The sequence below is a fragment of the Mercenaria mercenaria genome, chromosome 18 (assembly GCF_021730395.1).
Source record: "Mercenaria mercenaria strain notata chromosome 18, MADL_Memer_1, whole genome shotgun sequence".
Taxonomy (NCBI): Eukaryota; Metazoa; Mollusca; class Bivalvia; order Venerida; family Veneridae; genus Mercenaria; species Mercenaria mercenaria.
The window spans coordinates 60,037,512-60,061,183 of record NC_069378.1 but is presented as its reverse complement, the minus strand read 5'-3'; the positions used below and the strand labels follow the sequence as shown (position 1 = coordinate 60,061,183).

The following is a 23,672-nucleotide window of genomic DNA, read 5'->3' as shown; positions in this document are numbered from 1 at the left end:
CGATTTCAAAAACTACAAGAAAATACAATTTAATGTTTCGCCGATTTGTTTATTTCTCGAAAAATAAGAATTAAAATCATTTTTAATATCAATAGTAACTAAACAAACCAGTAAGAGCTTCTTCTTTCGATAATTTATCCGTTTACTGACTGCAAAATTCAACCCACGCAAAGTTTATAGAAATCATACGATGCGTGTTTACGTTCAATGTGGGAGAATTAAGGCTGATCGGCTATGTTACCTAACGCATCCAGACGATTCAGATTTTGTTTTTAAAAAAGCATTGTGTGCGTTTCTGTAATTTTACATACGTTTTTATACGCTTAGAAATTATTAGACATGCGTATTTGCATTATTTCTATACGTAATTTACGCTAATACGCATCTTATCTGGAGCCCTGCTGGAACTATTTTTTGTCTTTCGCTGGATGTTTCCCAAGCTTTGTAAGCCTGCGCAATTCTTAAAATGCACATTTATGCTTAATGAGTTACATTCGAGAATTGCACAATTACAAGTCATAAATATGACAGATTACATCGTATATTGGTCATAGCAAAGGGAATTGACACAACTTAACTTCATTCATGCAGTGAACTGTTTGAAGTTTGAGAAATCTAATGGAACTACATCCCTTCACATGTTATTCGGTCCATTTAGAGAATCTTTGGATAGCAAGGACTCGTCAAAAGGCTTTCAGCCTTTAGCCGACTCAATAAAATTGTTAAAAACAGATACATGTTTAATAACTCTGAAATAGTCAATTTTATTGGACTTTCTTCAAGATGACAAAATTGACTACAACCGTGATATATGTAATCGGCATATTCCGGAATGAAAAACCAGTTCCCGTGTAGTTGCGCGTGTTACAAGACATTCTTCCGTTAAAGTACGAAACGTTTTTGTTGTCGGGCATTGTTCTGACGCTAACTGTTATACTAATCATTCTGTAAAACCTTAACCACTTAAGGTATTTGGTCTCCAAAAACTATAAAATGGTAACATACCCAACAAAAAAGTCTTAAACAGTGTTTAAAGTATATAAAAGTTGTCTATGTGTTAATACATGTTACAATGTAACAAGATATTTCAAATTTTATACATTCTAAGTCGTAATATTATATACATTTAATATTGCTAATAATACCTGGAAATTGGTAAACACAGTCCTTTGTTTTCAATCTTTAAATTTAAGAAAACAATATATAGCAAGAACATGATTAATAAAATTTGATTAATTTTACACGTTATATTTTTGTTATTTGTTTACTATTTAAGCAAGGCCTTAGTGTTGTTTGTCGTCTAATTTAACACAGTTCAAGGTTCAGATGTTCTGGAATTGAACAACGAGGTCGTTAGCAGGACTGGATAGATATACAAATGTAGAGGTATATGAATGATCTTGTTTGTTTCCATTATTATACAAAAATAATGAACTGAACTTTATCTATACAAGTAGTAATGGACCAGGCGTCATAACTGTTGTCAAAATGATCTCTGGTCTCCCGCCGGCTCGCTTATTGCAGAATATACAACCTTTATCCACCTGAACAAAATATTGCTATGTTAGAAATGTTTTAACCTTCAAATAGCCTAGTTTGTCCTTTTGTACTTCTATCATATTTGTAGAAAAATAGTAACCTGTGTATATTATCAAGACTATCATCCAATTAATCCAGTCATTAAACATTTTATAGGGAACGAATTAACACTACATTTAACACGAATGTATTCATAACTGAAGTATCAAAACATAACATAATCAGATATGGGACATGATTTAGTTTATTTCAGCAAATGGGTTAGCAAGATGTATATGTAAAATGCAATATATCTGCCTTTGCTTAAGACAGCTGATGAAGAGTCATTGGTCCAAACGTAAGGAAAGTGTAACCATAGAAAGCTTTTCACATATGCACAACACAACTGCAACAAAAACATATAACCAAAATCTACACGTCATCTGCTGCTTTGCAAACATCTTTGTCATCAAAAGAACGTGTAAATGAAGTCGAGTCTGACGTTATTTTTCGCATACGCATTGTTTCTCCAGCTTCTGTAGTATACGTGTTTACGCTTGACATCCATGTTGTCTTTGATCTTGGTCGTTTTTGGCGCTTGCAGAGTCTTCCAGAGAATGCCAAATATATCCATGGATTTGTGCACGAGTTGAGACTCGCAAGCAAGGTGGCGATAGCCATGATATGACCTGATAAAAGTCAAGTTTGATAATTAGAATATTAATTTATACGGCATTTATGGAAAAAATATTACTGAATATTAATAACAGAATACAATAATAAGAGGGTCATCATGACCTTGGACCGAGTAATATGAGCTACATGCATCAAATGTCAAACTAATGCTAAAATATTAAGAAATTAGGTCAGTAGGTTACATTCATGGTCAATGAAAGTCAATTTTAAGATCAGTGTGCAAAACTGTACATGTCAACCAAATTTCAAGGCTGTATCTTAAAAAACAAGAAGGTAGGTTGGGACGTAGCCTTTTTTCAACCTAGGTGCATAACTCAAACAATTTTGTTAGAAATCAACTAGGCAATATGTACCAATTATCAAAGGCCTAGGCCTTGAACTTTCAGACAAGAGGATTTTTTTACTTTTTTCATATATAAGCCTACGTAAAACATGGAACACTCTGGGCTGGGCATCTTTTCAACTAAGGGCGTAATTTGAATAATCTTGGTATAGAGGACCACTAGGCAATGCAACATACCAAATATCAAAACCCTAGGCCTTCCAGTTTCAGATTTTTCCTATGTAAGTATATGTAATTATGGACCCCCAGGGAAGGGCCTCTTTGCACCCCAGGGTAATAATTTGAACAATCTTGGTAGAAGACCGTAAGGCAATGCCACATACAAAACATCAAAAGCCTAAGTCTTGTGGTTTCAGAGAAGAAGATTTTTAAAGTTTATTTTTCCTATGCAAAAGCTAATAGGTAAGGGTAGATTTCTCGGAAGCACAGAGCACCAAAACACAGCTCCAGATCCGCGCATTTACATAGTAGGCCCACAACGAAATGAAGCTGTAACGGAAAAAATATTTCAGACGGGTTGCTTCAAACATCCAACAAGTGCATATTAATTTATGTTAAATATTGATTGAGGGGAAGGAAATGGTAAGGGGTGAAATGGGGTCGGGGTTAGGGAGGGGGGTGGAATCCGAAGGGGAAAGTTGAACAAGGACGAATATACAAGGGAATGCCATGTTCTTTAAAAACAGGCGCACTACAACGTAAACCACAATAGCGCAAACACTCATGTACCAAAGACAAACACACAACTACGATCAACTGAATAACATAGAAAAACAAACAAGCAACACATAAGAAAACAGTAGGGCATCGTTATAGACTCACAAGCATTCAAACGCACCCACACAAGTAGGAAAAAACAATCAATTACCGTCTTGGGATTCGGCTGCCAAAACAAAGGGGAGCCACAAAAACTTACTAAAGGTAAAGTGTGAGGGGATGCAAAATGTAGCGTAAATGCAAGGGAAAGGAGAGAGCAATAGGGGGAGTGGGGCGGAGGAAAAACGCTTACAACAAACAAGAAAACATACGCAACAGACAATACAAGACAGACAAAACAACAAGTTGAAAATAGGGACACCGCCTTGGAACGGTCAGTAACCTAAAATAATGAAACTGGGGGCGGGGGGTTAAACGCGTTTAAGTCTATTTAAACAATGTATCCAAGGCCTGGGCAGGGCAATATTTGTCCCTAGGGGGATAAATTGACCAAACTTGGTAAAGGACTGATAGATGATGCTATATACCAAATATCAAAGCCCTAGGTCCTGCGGTGGGGGGGGGGGGGGGGGGGTAAACGCGTTTAAGTCTATTTAAACCATGCATCCAAGGCCTGGGCAGGGCAATATTTGACCCTAGGGGGATAAATTGAACAAGCTTGGTAAAGGACTGATAGATGATGCTATATACCAAATATCAAAGCCCTGCGGTTTTTGACAAGAAGATTTTCAAAGTTTTTCCCTATATAAGTCTATATAAACCATGTGAACCCCGTGGTGGGCCATATTTGACACTTGGGAGATAAATTGAACAGTCTCAGTAGAGAACCACTAGATGATGTTACACAAAAAGTATGAAAGCTCTAAGCCCTGTGGTTTTGGAAAGAAGATTTTCAGTTTTTCCTATACAAGTCTATGTAATAAAATCTGTAAAAAGATTATAAACCATAAGATATGTAAACCATATGACCCCAGGGTGGGGCCATATTTGACCCTAGGGGGATAACTTGAACTAACTTGGTAGAGGACCATTAGATGATATCAAAGCCCTAGCTACTGTGGTTTTGGACAATATTTTTTTTTTAATTTTTCCTTTCGGTTGCCAAGGCAACCAGATTTCTGCATGGAATTCATTTTTTCGGACAAGTTTGATAGGGGCACCCAAGTATAATTTCTGTGAAGTTTAGTGTATATCTGCCCAGTAGTTTTGAAGAATATTTTTTAAATTTAAGATGGTCATATAGGGAAAATAAGCCCCGCCCCCTGGCGGCCATGTTTTTAATAGAAACAGAATTTGGTAGAGGATCACCTATAGATCATTTCTACAAAATATTTTTGAAATCCGGCTAACAGTTTCTGACAAGAAGATTTTCAAATTTTTCCTTTCGGTTGCCATGGCAACAAGAGTTCTGCATGGAATTAAATTCTTTTAGCAATTTTGAAAGGGGGCCACACAAGAATCATTCCTGTGAAGTTTAGTATAAATCTGCCCAGTGGTTAGGAAGAAGATGATTTTTTACAAATTGTTGACACACGACGCAAGACGCACGACGGACATCGAGCGGTCACTACGTCACAGGTGAGCTAAAAATATTTGAAACACGAACATTAAATGCAGATTTTCGTTATCGTTTGATAAATGTAATGAGCCAATAACCATAGATTTTTAAATATAAGTCTTAATGATAAAGCAGACGATGCAGACAAACATGAAAACCACATTTTAAAGTGACTTTAATATACTCCTTTCAGAAGAAAATGCGCAGAATCCGGACATTCAGGCTGTCAATTGACCTTTTTTACAAAAAGAAGATAATGTTGAAAATGCTGTTACGTATACACAGAAACAAACACATATACCTACATACATACTTACTTGTATAATACGGAGCATTCAAATCGAAAGCTGACCACATTTGCGTGATGAAAAATGGAGCCCAACATATAATGAAACATAATACAACAGTGAGAGTCAGTTTTACTGTTTTGATTTTGGACTTTGACATCTTTTTGGAATGTGCTCTAGGCTTTCTAATTTCCCTTTGTATGCTTGCGCTTTTATTCAAGTATTTCTTTTGTTTCCCGGAATTACTGTGATTTTCCTTAGCATTAACACTAATCCAGACAACATGACATATTTTGCTATAGCATACTGTCAATATGACAAATGGAATAGCGTAAACAGACACAAAAATCCATAGAACATACGCTTGCAGTTCCCAGTATGCATTTTCGAAATCAAAGTTGTCAATACAGTCGTAAGCCTCATTATACGGACTTTTACCGTACGAAAAAATGATAAGTTGCGGTATTGAGAACAACCCGGACAATATCCAAGCGATCAAAACCATAAGATGCACACGCCTTGTCGTCCATGTTTGTGACGTCAGAGGGTGGCAAATAGACATATACCGATCGAGAGCGGTCATGATTAAGACATATGTGGAACTGTACATAGTTGCAACTTGCATATACTTTGTGAGTTTACACAAGAAATTATTTCCATCAAATCTGTTAGTAATATCCATAACTAGTTGAGGCAATACTTGAAACAACGCTACTGAAATATCCGCTATTGCTAGATGTATTATAAACATTTGCATCCTGCTTAACTTTCTCTTTCTGTATAAAAGTACAATAATGACGATGAGGTTTCCGAAAAGTGCCAAATACAATATTGTTCCAAGGACAGCAATTTCGGCTTTTGCAAGTGTTTCGTTCCTTTCGTATGCTGTTCCAGTACCATTTGAATGGTTAGTGGTATTTCCGATGCTGTACGTATTTGTTGTAACGACAGTATAGCCATCTGGATCAGATGGATTGTCTATGTCTGTCATATTATTTGCCTTTGCCATGATATTCAGTGGGTACTGATTTCTGAAATTAAAAGAAAGAATAAAACATCTCTAGCATATGAATGTCTTATTTAAAACACATTAAGTGCTTTGTTTTATATTGTTTGTCAGAAGGTTTTACGACGGCCGCATGCGTATCAAATTATTTGTTGGTAAAGGAAGTAATAAAAAGATAATTTCCTTTGCAAATATATATTCTATTTGACAATTAAATGAATAAATACGTTCAATTACATAGAGGCATCAGAAATCCACGTAACAGTTATATTAATATGATTTCTAACATCACTGGCCATGTTTAAAGCATAAAAAGTGCAGTTTTGCAACTTTTTGATAAAAAAAATGAAAAAAAATATTCTCCAAGGCCATAAAATCATTTAGGGTCGGGCCAAAAATTTAGGGTAGGTCGGGATACCGAAACAACAATTTTTTACGCCTAATAAGGTCATTGTCAGTTCTATTACAACAGTGAATGTATATTTTATCGTTAAAGGAAATATATTCTGAGATGACATTCATTTTAATATGAATTAAATATTTAAATGGAATGTAACATGTAATCTACATAATACACGAATTGCATAATATGAACTAATTCTGCTGTTTAAAGTAGGTCAAATACATGTAGCTTATCAAGGTCAAACAGGTTATAAAACTTTTTTAATCCCCCGCCACAAGTGGTGGGGGTTATAGAAATGGTCTCCGTTTGTGCAAGGTCAAGGTCACAGATAAAGGTCAAAGGTTTACCCTTTCACTATCCATAGCAGTGGCGGGGGATTTAGCTGTCTTTCAGACTGCCTTGTTATACTTTTTTTATTGTGTTTCGTAATGCAGACATTTTTGACGTGTTCATTTCCCGTTTCCTTAAGATCTGCCGATTTTATTAGCCCTTTGAATAATAAAAGTAGACAAATATCTAGATTGTGTGAAGTTATGTGATTAGCAATTGATGCATTCCTATGTAAAACAGGTTGAACAATGAAGCACCTGAAATGATTTATATTTAGTTAAGCGGTTGCTCGCACGTTACATCAATAAACGTCCGAAGGATTTGTAAGAAACAGGTATTTCAGGAAATTAGCGTATTATGTAACTGGTTAACCGACCTAAGTTAATATTTATGACCTACTTACCACTTCCCCCAACTGTAAGTAGCGTTAAGAAATTATTTGTTATTTGACTTATAAACATGAAAACACAGATGCAAAATAACGGAAACGGACTTAAGTTTGTTTACATAAAGATCAATCAAATGTTGGTCATTCTTTAAGTTTTTACAGCTCTACAGAATCAAATATTTACAAAACATGCCACAAACAGAATATGTTAAGTGTACCCGCAAGGGTTATACGAACTTTGTAAACTACGATAATTGGCTTGGTCAGAAAAACTCAAGTGTTGTCCATATCTTAATGGAATTTTAATCATGTATAAATTATTTTTTCTGTATTTTTCCAGTTTCTTTTAACACAACAGATCACTTTCATCTATTGTTTCTCAATAAACTAAAAGTCAAAAGTGCAGATACTTTATGTTCAACTTGTCGAAAACTTCGATTTAACTTCTAGTGTTTTTTGCTGCAGTAAAACTCATAACACTAAATATTATCCATTTAACATTTTAGACTGGTTCTCTGATAGAAGTAAATGTTATACAATTTCGAAGTTATGATTGGGTTTAAAAAACATGAGTGCACCACTTAACATTTTAGAGTTGTTTCTCTGATAGAAGTAAATGTAATACCATTTCGAAGTTATGATTGGGTTTAAAAGACATGAGTGCACCACTTAACATTTTAGAGTTGTTTCTTTGATAGAAGTAATTGTAATACCATTTCGAAGTTACGACTGGGTTTAAAAAACATGAGTGCACCACTTAACATTTTAGAGTTGTTTCTCTGATAGAAGTAAATGTAATACCATTTCGAAGTTACGACTGGGTTTAAAAAACATGAGTGCACCATGTAACATTTTAGAAGTGTTTCTTTGATAGAAGTAAATGTAACACCATTTCGAAGTTATGATTGGGTTTAAAAGACATGAGTGCACCGCTTAACATTTTAGAGTTGTTTCTTTGATAGAAGTAAATGTAATACCATTTCGAAGTTATGATTGGGTTTAAAAGACATGAGTGCACCGCTTAACATTTAAAAGTTGTTTCTTTGATAGAAGTAAATGTAATACCATTTCGAAGTTATGATTTGGTTTAAAAGACATGAGTGCACCACTTAATATTTTAGAGTTATTTCTTTGATAGAAGTAAATGTAATACCATTTCGAAGTTATGATTGGGTTTAAAAGACATAAGTGCACCACTTAACATTTTAGAATTGTTACTTTGATAGAAGTAAATGTAATACCATTTCGAAGTTATGATTGGGTTTAAAAGACATGAGTGCACCACTTAACATTTTAGAGTTGTTTCTCTGATAGAAGTAAATGTAATACCATTTCGAAGTTATGATTGGGTTTAAAAAACATGAGTGCACCATGTAATATTTTAGAACTGTTTCTTTGATAGAAGTTAATGTAATACCATTTCGAAGTTATGATTGGGTTTAAAAAACATGAGTGCACCACTTAACATTTTAGAGTTGTTTCTCTGATAGAAGTAAATATTATATCGTTTCGAAGTAATGATTGGGTTTGAAAAAACATGAGTGCACCATTTAACATTTTAGATATTTTTCTCTGATAGAAGAAAATATTATAACGTTTGATTGGGTTTAAAAACATGAGTGCACCATTTAACATTTTAGATATTTTTCTCTGATAAAAGTAAATGTTATACCGTTTCGAAGTTATGATTGGGTTTAAAAAAAGTATGAGTGTACCATTTAACATTTTAGAATTGTTTCTTTGATGGAAGCAAATGTTGTACCGCCCCCCCCCCCCCCCCCCCCACACACATTTTTCTACAGATTTTTTTTTATAAAAGAATAAAAACAAACTAGATACGTCTGTATATCAATCATAAAAGTGTCATTCTTTCTGCAATTGTTCGTAAGAGTATAAAATCTTACAGAATTCTTATCGATAGTTAAGTGTTCACGTTTTGAATGAAGCAGGTAAATGCCTGTAATTTACAACCTGTTTAAACAATATAATACACATTGCTCAGGAAAAAGGTCTTGTTTATTTACCAAGTTGTCTGCAATGAGAATTTTGGTTATACTTTAATCCTAATTACGACGGCGTTAAACTTCAGTTTATAAATCATTGTTGCAGCTGGCGCCCTACCACAATGCTTAAGGCTGTACAAAATAGTCTGTGATGACGTATTTCTAACTTACTAATAGAAGATTAAATTTTTCGCTGCATACTGACAAGGAATATCTAAAACTAAAACTGAAACTGAATAATTTGATTAAACGCCTATTTTTATACAATGGTATATTCAATGTACATAATAATACTAGTTGTTGTAACAATATTAATAATGACAATAATAATAATAATAATAATAACAGCCTTATTGTAACAAACAGTCATGACCGCACCCCTCCCCTTGAGGTCATTTTACCCGTATTGCCAATACCAGTGCTTAAAGCATCTGGTACGCCTAGAAGAGCTGCATATAGAGGATCAAATCCTCCGGTTAATGGTGCCATCATATACTATTTAAGAAAGAAATACTACACACTACCCTACCCATAGAGCCTTACCAACAAGTGCGCTAATCAAACAAAACTTGGAGATATAAATGTTGAAATGGAAAAACCTTACAAAAACCTACCTATCAACAACATATCGCAACCGGTAATACAGTACGTCTTGTTCTAACGTGTTACACGTTTTTTTTTCTGAATGTTTGTCTTACAGATTATGCAGATTTTGTAGCACCATAAAGCAGGCAGTGTCCTTGTTATACCTGATTAGCTAAGCTTTTTGTAAACAGATTTAATACTTGCAAGCAATGAAATAGTTTCTTTAACCTTTGATTGGTTTAGATTTTATAATTTGTAAATTGAGTTTGTTTTCCCTTTTCTAAATAGGAAGTGATATGAAAATGATGGCAGTTTTTGCAATAACTTTCTGAAAAAAAAAAGTTAAATAATCAGGGCCTTTTAACATGTTTAAAAAAATTAACTTAATGTCTTTGTTCCCATTTTGAAGTTAGATTTTATCAACGAAGAAAGACGTACGAGAGTGGAATTATTTATGATATGTCTGGAATATGATTGATTAAAAACGTGCATGTCGTTATCACATTACGAAATTAATATTTCACAGATTCTAATGTAGGTTTCCGTAATATAAACTCTAAACAAAATCAGTCTTCAAGAATGCAGGAGCCTTCCGTAAGTTTAAGAAGACATAACTCGGTTAATGAAAATCATATCTGTCAGTTTCTCTTTAACAGACAGATTTTTCTGAAGTTTTGCCCATTTGTTCATTTCTACAAATAAACAAACAAAAAGCGATATAAAAGGCGCTTCAAGCCTTTAGTTTCCAATTTACTGCATGCATTTTTCTACCAAAATTTTCAAAACTACCTTAAATTCCTAATCTGGTTTTAACATTTAAACTAAAATTCCTACAAGTTGTACAATAACTGATATATTTACCGTTCACCTAGACAGATTTAAGAAGAATTATAAATGATATGAGGTAAAAACATAAGCCCAAAATGATTTAAAACAATTTCTGGAGCAAACAAAAAGTGTCCAAAAATGTGCATAGACATTTTTTGTTTAAAATCAATAAGTTTAACTAGAACTAAGTTTTTTTTTTCAAAATGTATGAAAACATGACATGTCACATTGCTTATTTGGATATTTAAAAAAAAATAGCAAATACTTTCAAAACTCGAAATATATGGGGTTTTTTTTAACTTCAACATTTGCTGAAAACTACCTTTTACAATGCCTTTTATAATTTTATCTATTACAAGCATTTCAACCTAAAAATAGGGTATATTTTCCGAGGAAAATGGCCGCAAAATTAACAAAAAAAAGTTATTTTTAAGATGATACTGACGATGAAATTTTAAAATAGAATAAGTACCAACTGTATCTGATAATGCATGATCTGTCATACTAATAAACTATTTAAAAGTGATTTTGATATCAAGGAAAAATGATTGTGAATATGCATAGAATACATGTTATACCTGAATTCCTGCAGTTTACATGTTCGATCTATCATATACCGGTATATTTTTTGTTGTTTGATTTTGTCTTATCATTTCCCAAATGAAAGATGTTATTGTCCGTAAGTACTGACCTGGCACTCATGAATATTCCGTATATTTCCGTAAATTAATTTTCGGTGTCCGAACATAAATAGCGATATTATATAAATATTGCATTTCTGAGAAGGTGATATGAAAAATGTTCACCGCGAGATATATGAATATTGACCGAGGCGCCAGCCGAGGTCTATATTCATATTTCGAGGGGTGAACATTTTTCATATCACCCTCTCAGGAATGCAATATTCATTTTATTATACCGAAAGCTTATAAGGGTCAAAGCATTTACTGGAAAATCAACATAATAATTTATTTAACATTAAAAAGTAATTACTAACCAAATAATGAAGACAGAATTAAAGAGTCTTTACTTGTTAGGACTCATAATTTTTGGCGACTTTGCTGTAATAAGATTTTTTTGATAGATTTAGTCGAGACGATTACATATCGCTGACATCTAGCTATATTTATTCTAATATTTCAACATTGCGTCAAACAGTAGCATTCGAAAAACGGCGATAACTTTCTTCTTTCTAAATGAAACATATAAGTGTGAGTACTCATTTTCTTAGTTAGATCATTTCCAAACTTATTGTTGAAGTCTCGATTCAATATTTGATGAAAAATTGTTTTCGAAATATTTTGCACGTAGCTTTAAAAAGAAAATAATCAATGCGAAAGTATCAATTTCTCAACGGGTGATATGAAACAATAATATCACATGCGCAGAAAAACAAAATAACGCTGTTGCGCATGTGATATGAAATTATGGATCATATCACCTGCGCAGAAAGTGAAAATAACGATTTTTCGCATGTGATATAAAATCACTGGGGAATATGATATATTATTCAAGTTGAACTAATGGGAAATTTGCATTGGACATTTATGTGAGGTATAATAAAACTAAATATTACATATATCGTTCTTAATTGATAAACTGTCACATGTGCAGTAGTTGTACGGACAAAGCGTTTACCTGTCAATACCACAATATCAGGATTGTGGGTTCGAGTCCTACGTCTGGCCATACCTTTTTTTCCCTCAAATTTTATATGCAGACTTAAGTACTACTCATTTGATCAAACGTATCGTGATGTTTATGGTTCATTTATTAAGAGTAATCATATTTTCCCGTTGTAAAAAAAGGGAATAAAATTGTTTTAAAAGTATCTTAGATATAAAAGACAAATTACCTGTCGCCAGCGTTCCGAAAAAAAAAGTACAACAAGAGAAAACAACTAAAATTCATAAAATATGATACATAAAATAATGTAAACGATAACATTACAGTACAATAATTGAAAAAAAAAGAGATCTATTCAGTAAGTGATTTCGAACCCGTGGTAACGTGCATGGAAGTCAGACACCTTACCTCTACGCCAGCGTATCATCGATTAACTTTACATGTTACTTTAGTAATATGGATACTTTCAGGATACTAATATTGCGTAATTTAACGAAAACGCCCGAAAATATCGGCGAAGATTAATGAGTGCCAGGTCAATACTTACGGACAATATTTGTTTACAATTTATGGTAGGACCGTTCAATTTCATGACAATACTGTTAGTAATACGGAAAATGCTTCCGAACGAGGTTTGCTTTAAAAACAGTAAATCTGGGATATATGATGCTAGCTAAGATGTATTGAAACGTAATTCTAACACGATCCGCAGCAATTGCTATATAAACATATAGCGGAATCGCCTATACATGAATCTACGATAAAATATGGTTGGCTGTTACATTTCAACCCCCTAGGTTTGTAACATAAGAGATTCTACTTCATTTCAATTACATACGAATTATTTCAGGACCAAACGGCTGAAAACAGCATTTTAAAAACATAAATATAATAAAAAGTCCTACTGACTTATGTGTAGGTCCGTAAAACACGTTCTGAGCTCTACGAGCGAATTCAATTAGCTTAATTGTGATTCCGCCGTGACGTCATAAATGTATGACATAGAGTATGACGTCATAATGATGTGACGTCATATAAAAGTTAAGCTCGTCACTCGTAACACAGGGTCAACTCGCCTAATTTGATGATTCTGTTCATAATTAGTTTGCGAGCTGTTAGATTACTAATTTATGAATACTTCTCAAAATTCTGATAAAAAAGAAACAAATATCTATACGTTCCATTGGCTATGCAACACTTTCTAACCATAGGGGGTAAATTGTAACTGCATATGACCCGAATGTCGTATTACGCTGAAAATGTAGTACTGTAAAATGCGACTTATTTTGCGTTGTTAGAATCGAAATAATAAATATGTTCCAATAATTTTATCAATTAATAAAACATGGGCAGTCGTTTGGATGCGAATAATTAAATCACTCGTGCTACGCACTCGTGATTTAATTATTACGCATCCATACTCCTGCCCATATTTTATTAACTGATAAAATATAGGAACAGATTTATTATTTCTTAAATAATAATCAAACATCCGAGTAGAGTGACCTGGAAATTCATTATAAAAATGGCGTTGAAAATGAAAAATATATTGCGGACTGTTTCTAATAGTAAAATTTACGTCAGTCATTGGTACTTTAGAATTATACAGTACAATCAAACAAAATACTAGCAGACTCAGGTTCATTCGAAATAGATGTACTATTTTCAGTCAATTTATTACGATATCAATATTTTTAAAGTCTTAACTGAACTTTAATTTTCTTCAAATATGTTAGAAACAGCTTCCGAACAAAGTATATCTTTCAGAATCATATTTTACATATGTTTCATGCACTATTGTTTCCCCCCATATAATTGCATTTAGTTGTTTGCAGTTAACCGTTTACAACAAAGATAAGTGCTGCAATGAAACAATAAAAAAAAAAGAAATAAAGGTAAATTAGATATACTTACGGAAATGATAAATATGTACAAATCCAAACTTTTGAAATTATGTCTGTAACTTACATACTTAAATTCCTATCGTAGGAATGAACGTGGGCTTCGTGTATTTTTGTTTTAATTATGAACAATGATTTTTCAATCTGCTCCGACAAACAAGAACAAAGATATTTTTAAATGTTTGACCTTTGTCTGATATTTTCTCACTAAATCACAACGCTTTCATCTTTCCGTCAATATCACCAAAAGCACGCTGTAACGTTTGAACAATTCTTTCTCTTCTCAATTCATTTTATCAAAACAAGCATGAATGGTCCATCTCTATTGTTTGTTAATGTATGTAATTGATCTAAAGCAGTTTTCTCATTCACCGGACTACTTCAGTCACGCCTGTATTATCACAGTGTCCCTCTCACATTCCGATAATGATCTACTCGATGATTGTGTTGCCACTTCATGAGCCTGTATTGGAAATAACTAGAACATTTTACTGGTTGAAAGCGCGGAGTAAAATATCTGGAGCGAGGGTATCTGTGTAAGTTCGTAAGAGGATCTGCATCTTTTACATTTCTTTTTATTACATACCGTATTCTTTAAATAATAGAAGAAATAAGATGAAACGAATATTTCGCTTTTAAACACTAATTAAAAGTAACGTATTAATTTAAGCATTCATTCAAAAAGTTTAGTACGACAGTCACCTCACACCCTAGGTGTAAGACGAGTTTTTCAAGCACAGGCGAAACAAACTCCGCAAAAGACATGTAATATAAGAAGGTAATTTTCATGCTAAAAGTAATCTTGACAAGCAAAGCATATTAACAGAAATGGTTTTAACCTTTAGCATGCTGGCGGCAAGTAATTTTGCCTTTGCGACCAGTGCAGATCAAGATCAGCCTGCACATCTGTGCAGACTGATCATGGTCTGCATTGTTTGCTATTCAGTCAGTAAATTTTCAGTAATCACCATTTGAATAGTAAATGGTACTGCCCAACTTAGAATCAGTCCAATTTAGAAATATCGCAGAAATAGTTTTGAAGAATGTATAATATTTGTCCACAAATCTCGTATGATATCGTTCGACTGTAGTATGCATTGAAAATGTACTGATGATGTCAACATAAATCCACAAATTGCCCTTGGAAAATGTAATAAAAAATATAAAATCAAATCTCCCGTAGATTAATTATTTTGCAGCCTATTCGCAATGCCAAAATTTACTTAGACGCGTACTAAACAATGTGATAATAAATCAGTAAAAATGTAAAATAATGTCTTATAAATATTTATGAACAACATATATTTTACCGATTGTATATCTTTTGCATCAGCAAAATGAACATGTGAGCATGTGCATATATATATTTTTATTTCAACAGTCGCTTGCTGTAAAATGACTGCACTCGCTTTCCAGAATAGTGCATTTTTTAATTATAATACATTTTTCTTTTGGTTTCTCTCCCTTCAACTTTGAAAAAAGATCGTTGATTAGTTGGGTTTTATCTTTTGTTTTGTTTTTGTTTTTTGTTAACACTGATTATTTTACTCTTACTAAGATTAGTACCTCTTACATTTTTAGTTTTAAAAGATATTATAATTTATTATATCGCATTATTCCTCCACATTGTTTCAAATACTTATTTGCAGGTATATATATATATATATGCTGATTTAAACACGTTTGTAACTGTAGCTCATTCAAACATGTTACATATGTATATAACCTTAAACGTTTTCACGTTGAATAAACTGATATAATGGTGATAGAATTTAACAGTACAGTGATGAAACAGATATCCACTTGGTTAGGTTTATATTGGACCAAACATACACAACGTTTTTATATGTGTGTGCAATCTAGTTATCCTATATTTTTAAAATTTATAAAATCTAAACACTGTTCTAATATAGCGAATTACATATTCAGAGGTCAAGTTCGTATCTTCAAGAGTATTTTAATAAAACGATGATACTTTTATTATCAAGTGTGAATTAAACAGAAAGTGTTTAGTTCAAGTAAAAGAAACCCGTTTAACAATTTTATTTAATTGGCGTTAACGTTTCAAAGCATTCAAATTTCAACATTTTGTTTGGAGCTTGTTTTTACACGATGGTTATTATTTTGGTCCTTTTAGTTCAACGAAACTGAAATGAATATTTTAGATCTTTAATTGTGCAAATGTGTTGAAAATAAGGAAATAACTTATTTCATTTAAATCAAATGTCAATTTTTTACGTCGTACAAATAATTTCACGAGGGCGCAGCCCATCGTGCATAAATAGTGTAGAAACACTCTATTGCTATAAATTATTTCTTAAATGTAATATAATTATCCTAAGAAAAAATGTTGTTTATTTACTTAGTTGTCTTAAATGATACTTTGATTATTTCAAAATTCTAATAGCAACTATGTGTTAAATAATTTAATGCAGCTGTCTATACTCCATGCCCTACCAGAATATTCTGAAATGGCATTGCATAATATTTAAATGGAACATTCATTCACAACGAATTTTCTTTTCATCTTTTCAATTATATTGACACTAAACAAGAATATCAACATCTTGCTAAACCCTGCACCAACAAACAAACACTTCTGTATCATTATTACGACCTTGAAGCTTTGTTTGTTTTGGGTTTAACGCCGTTTTTCAACAGTATTTCAGTCATGTAACGGTGGGCAGTTAACCTAACCAGTGTTCCTGGATTCTGTACCAGTAGAAACCTGTTCTCCGCAAGTAACTGCCAACTTCCCCACATGAATCAAATGTGGAGGCCTAATGATTTCAGACACAATGTCGTTTATCAAATAGTCACAAAGAACATACGCCCCGCCCGAGGATAGAACTCGCGACTCCGCGATCAGTAGACCAACGCTCTTACCTACTGGGCTAAGCGGGCGGGCTGCGACCTTGAAGCTAGACAGTCTATCATCTTATTACAAAGTAGCAACAATTCCTTCTTTACAAAACAAATATAATAATTACAAATCGTTCTATGTGTACTATTTCAACTCCATCAAGTTACAAATGGAAATCCGGTTCTTTATCATGCCTCTGCCTGGATTACTTTCATTAATATTCATGGTCGGTAAATAAATATTCATTTTGCTTAAAAGGATTATATAGTCAGTTTCGGTCTTAACAGAAAACCACAAGTAAGGGAGAATAATTATATAATAACAGGTAGCTTGATTGTATTTGACAGAACTGGCAAAATCCACACTAACGAAAAATAACCTCCCAGATCAGTACAGTTATAAACTGTTATATCATTAGATTTGGTTTTGTTTCCCCAAACACAAATGCAGATGCAGTTTAGAGTAATATCACACTGAAGGACTCCATCATTTATTTAACTTCATAATCAAGAGCTCGCCTGTGTTTAAGGCGTCAAAATAATCTATATCCCACACACATTGCGATATATAATTTAGCTGCTGAGAAATTTGAAAGTAATTTGTAAAATAGCAGGGAATAAAAATGAAGAACTAAAACGAAACACCCAACGGATATTAAATGTTTTAGAGTTAACTGTACGTATGTTTTTTTTTTTTTTAAAAAGATAAAAAAAAAAGAATATACAAAAAATTATAAACCTGAATACTGTTTTCAAATGAAACGTTGATATAGACAAACATTATCGTCAATTGTTTTATGCGACCTATTTGTATAGATAAAAGATTGCCGTGCAGTAGGGCTGCCTCTTTGAGAGCGGAAGGTCTTTGGTTCGCCCCCAAGTGACATCATACAAAAGTCGTGAAAAGTGGTTCCCATAGCTCCTTCTCTTGGAGCTCAGCAATAAAGGTAACTGCCGCCTCTACTGTCGGGAGATACCATCAGGAATGAGCTGTCAAGAGTAATATATATATATATATAAACTGTAGAACTTCAACGCTTTATACATATAATGCGTTCAATGGTAGGTACAGACTGCTTGGAGTTTGAACTAGCATACAGGTTATCTATCATAAAATACATTCTGATGTAAGAATAATTCCACTGAATGCTACCTTTATTACCTCAATACGATGGTAATGTGCAGAAAGTCAATCACGAAACGATTATACCAGATTACACGGAACTGGCATTTTATCAACAGGTTTTCTCTGTTATTTCATGAATGATTTTTTTTCTCATACTTCAGTATAATTGAATTCATATGGCTCAAAAGTTTTATCAATTAAATGCTTCTTAATCAATTATATATTTACCCTTACAAAAGACTTAACTTAATGAGGATGTATATTCTACACTTTAATTCTATTGATGAGAATCTTAAGGTGTTGCATTTAATTAATCAAAGCTATCCGTTAATCGTGATTTGGATGAATATTGTTAGCTACAGGTGTTACCTTGTACAGATATAATTACAGTAAGTTCAAACGCAAATAGAGCTTAATGACTTTATTATTTATGTTCGAACTTAATGACTTTCTTCCATAGAATTATGAAGAATGGCAAGCAACTTTCGTTGTAGACTGGCTCCCGTCCCTATGTTTGTTCTTACTTACATATATCAGTTTTCTTCATTAAGAGGGAAGTAACTCCAGAAGGTTGTTTCTACATTGAGATTTTTTATTGCCCCTGGCTCCGAACATAGGTGTATGGTTCAGCCATCAGATAAAATTGTGCTAATTTAGAGGCGTAAAATTTTCTTACAAAATGTTTCCAGTATTTATATAAAAATAACCATGCAGCCAGGGAGCCAGGCTACTTTCGTTGTAGCAGCATGTTTACTGTGAACATCTAACTATCATTTCGTCTGGTTTATATGTATTTATTCCAGACGGAAAAACGGTATTGACTTGCAGCAATAATACTAAAATGCTTATCATGCCTAGTTTTGTTTTTCTGCTAAGGCATGATAAATTTGATAAATGTTTAGTGCCCCTAGTGGGGAATGCTTTGTGTTGAATGAATGAAAAGCGTTTTCTGTTGTTGTTTTTTATGAAATAATCAATCCAGTCGTTTTGTCTTTATACGTTCATTATTTCATTAAAAATTACTACGTACGTTTCCTTAGCAACTTTCATTAAATGAATGATGCTTTTGTGCGTTCATTTTATTTCATTTTTATTGGGGATTCTAAATGTAAAATCTATGTAATTTAGTGAGGTTCCTGTAGTATTTATCCAATATACAAAACAAATGCTTTGTACGCAATATGTTGGAAAAAGTAGAGACAGAAGTCCAACTTGAAAAGACACCAACACAAAACTCCTTAGTAGCCGCACATTTCTGCTGTATAATTTATATGGTGTCTCAACAGTTTCTCTATGCGGAGGTTGTATACCGTGCTATTGCTTATGTGCAGGATAAAATGTATATTTGGCAGGCTGCAGTCATTGTTAATTTTAAATTTGGATTTTTCAAGATAGCTAAATAACTTCACTACCTTAAATGTAATTCCTATTTCAGCCACTGCCCGTGGTATTAAAATAGTTTCGGAAAGCCGTTGAAAAATATTGCAAATAAAATGAAAACAAAAATAAGGTAGCCCGTCTGCTTAACACAATAGCGAGAGCGCATATCGAAGGATTACGAGATCATGAGTTCGATCCCCGGGCGGAGCATATGTTCTCCGGGACGATTTGATAAAAGACACTGTGTCTGAAATCACGTTTCCGCCACCTCTGATTCATGCGGTGAAGTTGCCAGTTTCTTGCGGATAATAGGTCTTTACAGGTACAGAATCCGGGAACACTGGTTAGTAAATTATCTGCCTAAAATACTGAAAAACGGCGTTATTAAACCCAAAACAAACAAATGAATTTGAAGATGTGTTTCATTAGAGAATGCGTATTAATAAAACAGGGCTTAAGGAGAAGAACTGCATTTAAATTTTATTGTAAGCTTACAGCGTTAGTGTTGAAGCGACGTAATTAAAATTATGATTTGTTTTATTATCTCTAATTCTGCTGAATGTAATAAAACAAACCAATTGCCGTGTTGTATATTTTCCTTTAATTTCTAAAAGAAACGTTTTTATGTGAATTTTCAATTCAACGGACTCTCGGATTTTGCATCTACATTTGATTTATTTGATCAATGCATTGGACCAAAATGTCTTAATATTGATCAGCTTACAAGCCCTGAATGATGTTATAACGAAAATGTTCATACTTTAGTTACTTTCGTTTTAGATATTGTAAATATAGCTTGAAGTATATTTGGAAATTAATGACAAAATGAGTAATTAATAGAGACAAATATTTAAGTATCACATTTTATTTGACCCTCATACTTTGATGTATATAACAGTTTACATAATACCTTACACATTCAATCTACAACAACCATTCACCATTATAGAAAAATGGTATAGAAAGAAAAAAAAGAGATTTGTTACATATAACTGAAACCGTCTAGTAAAACAATGCATTTGTTGTTGTCCAAACCCTCGCACTACAAGCATATTTCACATTAAGACAACTTGATTATGTACACTTTATACACTTGTGACTTTGAAATCAAATTAAAGTATTTTCGGACACCAGTTAAGTTTTTATAATCAACAGTTAATTATATACGTAAAAGATAAACATACGAGTGTCTGAAAAAGTTGTCTTTACACTTAAATTGAGAGCTTATAAATATATTCAACATTTACAGCCACAAAAAAGGTTATTTCTCAAACCGTTACGATATTAACTCGCTATTAGATTTCTGCTATTGTTTCTAATTCAGACACGGACTGAAAAACTGACCCATTCTATTTGCAGAATGCAGAAAGCAATTTTTTACAGAAAGTTGAAAGTAAAATGAGCCGCACCATGAGAAAACCAACATAGTGGCTTTGCGACCAGCATGGATCCAGACCAACCTGCGCATCCGCGCAGTCTGGTAGGGATCCATGCTGCTCGCTTTTAAAACCAAAGAATTGGAGAAGCTGTTAGCGACCAGCATGGATCCTGACCAGACAGCGCGGATGCGCAGGCTGGTCTGGATCCATGCTGGTCGCAAAGCCACTATGTTGGTTTTCTCATGGCGCGGCTCAAATGTAGTATAAAGTGGAATTCATTCCAAAATTCAAGAGTAGAAGGGAGTCAAAATCTATTCTTCTAGTTAAAGAAATCACATAATTACTACATTTTAAGCTAAATGGAGAGCTCTCACCTATTATGGATGGACAGAATCCGTTCAGAAATCTGGGAAAGCAGTTATGTAATGGTTTATAGATACAGTGACGTCACCTTATGTATTTGTTTCGAAAAAAACAACATTTCGTACTAATTTAGTTAAACGGTTTTAAGTAGTAAACTCGAAAAAAAAATAACAAAATCTGTATCATATTTTTGTATCCATTAGACCTATCAAAACTTGCAATAATAAACACTTGTTCTGATAGTCTCCTTCAATATTAAATGCATGTATTATTTAGATAAGTACTAAAGTGAAAAAGAATGTACTTACATGAATATAAATCCTTTCAGTAATCCAACTGCAGAGAGATTTTAGGTCTATACATGTACATTTGAAATGATAAATATCTTTGCAAAAATACAGGATAATAATATTATCTTTGTTGGCTTCATTTTACCTTATTTTTATAAATGTTGGGATTGCACGTTTTGTTCCCTCTGAAATATTATGTTTATATCATCTCTCTTTCTACGTATTCATCCCAGGTATCTCGTTAAATACACTCAAAAATGTTTGCTTAATTCTTTTTGTATCAATACAACATTTAATGAGACAACTATCTAATTGTTAAGAGACACGGGATATATCTAACACAAAGACTGACGTGTATTATAGCGCTGTCTCTTTTAAACTCCGATACTGTGTGCTTCAGCGACTGCAACACTACTTTATATGTAAAGGATCTTCGTCCAATATTGAAAATTCTTAGCTTTCAAAAGCATTGTCGGCACACTGCATCTCTGCAGCATGTGGCACAATTTGACGCGTTTAATGTTTCTGCTTGCAACAATTATATTTTAAAGTTAAAACGTCAAAGTTAAGATGTCGCGAATGTGGCAGACATAGTGACCAAGCTTACAAGCTTATTCTATCACGTGACTTTTGTTTCTAAACAGAAGCACATGCTACTGAGCACTGCTATGAAGAAGGGTAGAGCGTATTTAGAATAACAGAACTGGTATAGAAAAGAAAACAAGTGTTCTTAAGCAATTTCATTCCTGGTATTTTCTTTTGTTCAGTGTTATCAACAAATACAAATTACATTGTTAGAATAATCTGAACATTCCTATAACATTTATGAGGGGTGTTCCAAAAGTAATGCAACTGAGTTTGCATTCTGACGACCCTTACGGTAGCCAATCAGAGCCTACTTACATTTTGTAAGCGAAAGTAAAAGTTTAAAAAATCTATATTTAGCCTGGGTTTTTCATATTTACAATTCTTACGGCGACCACACCGCGACTACGCCTTCGTGTTTTGAGAGAAAACATATGTCATGGTACAGACTTGGTCACGTAAGGTGTGAGACAGCCAGTTAGCTCAGTCGGTAGGGCCCTCGCCCTGTAAGCGAGAGATCCCGGGTTCGAGCCCCTGACTGACTGCACATTTTTCTCACCCTTTGACGTTCGATATCGGAAATCCAAAACATACAGAAGACGGATGCGTACTTAAACAAAACGCGGGAAACCAACGTCCATAAGCAGGAAAGACGTCATGACTTTTCAAAGACAAATGACAAAGTTTAGTTCCGGTTTTGTTTTATCAGTTTCAGCGTAACGTTATTATTTTTTGATAAAATAACGATTTTTCAAATCGAGAAATATACTATCAGGAGCAAGGAAGACCTGTCAAGGTATTGGATTATGAAATGAAATATAAATTATTATATAAATCTGCTACATATATGTAGTTCGTAAGCACTGGTAAAAATACCGTAAATCCCCGTCTGTTATGCAAGAAATTACGTTATTGCCTGCATAAATTTGTATTTCATTATTGAAAGTATACGTAATTTAGCTTTATAGTTCACTAGTTACAAATTTCAGTGTTCACTGAGTTTCTAAAATTTGAAACAAGTCAGCAGATTTATTTTCAAACCGTGTGATTTTGATTGCGTATTTTTTCCAAGTCTATTTCTATACAGAAGCTCTGTTCGGGTTTTCGTCTCTTCCTGGACTAGGCGATACCTATAATTAGAGTCAAGATCCAGATGGGAATTACATGAAACCAAAGATTCCAAAAGGTAAAATAATCGTTAAGATTTATAGAGGAAATATTACATAATTCCACTTTTGATTTTCAATTACGAAGCCCAGCTACATCTTAACAGCCATCCAAACAAATTGGCTACACCAAATCAGCTGGAAAATCAGACGGTGGATAAAACAATAAGCAAATCAAGTTATTCATAATTTTAATCCGGTGAAATTGGTACTGAATATAACTAAATTGTCAATTTGTAGACCTTTATCTGACTTAAAAGCTAACAAATACAATTATCGATTATATTTGTTTAACATCCCTTGTATAGGTGCTGAAGTTGTAGCGTACATTG

The 23,672-nt window shown here is 33.4% G+C and overlaps 1 protein-coding gene across 3 annotated transcripts in view; it reads right to left on the bottom strand.

Annotated features, from left to right (window-relative positions):
- Positions 1–1,767: 1,767 nt before the first annotated feature.
- Positions 1,768–23,672, bottom strand: part of LOC123539209 (annetocin receptor-like) — a 31,907-nt gene continuing 10,002 nt past the window's right edge. Inside the window, exons 1-3 of one of the 3 annotated variants that reach the window (XM_045323734.2) lie at positions 21,608–22,053; positions 5,150–6,150; positions 1,768–2,207 (exon numbers count right to left, since the gene is read on the bottom strand). In XM_045323734.2, coding sequence (XP_045179669.1) covers positions 1,951–2,207; positions 5,150–6,128 — 1,236 coding nt within the window. In that variant the 5' untranslated portion in view covers positions 6,129–6,150; positions 21,608–22,053 and the 3' untranslated portion in view covers positions 1,768–1,950. Of the gene's footprint in view, positions 2,208–5,149; positions 6,151–14,202; positions 14,615–21,607; positions 22,054–23,672 lie in introns of those variants that run through there. The other 2 variants (XM_045323735.2, XM_045323736.2) reach the window with 2 other exon arrangements.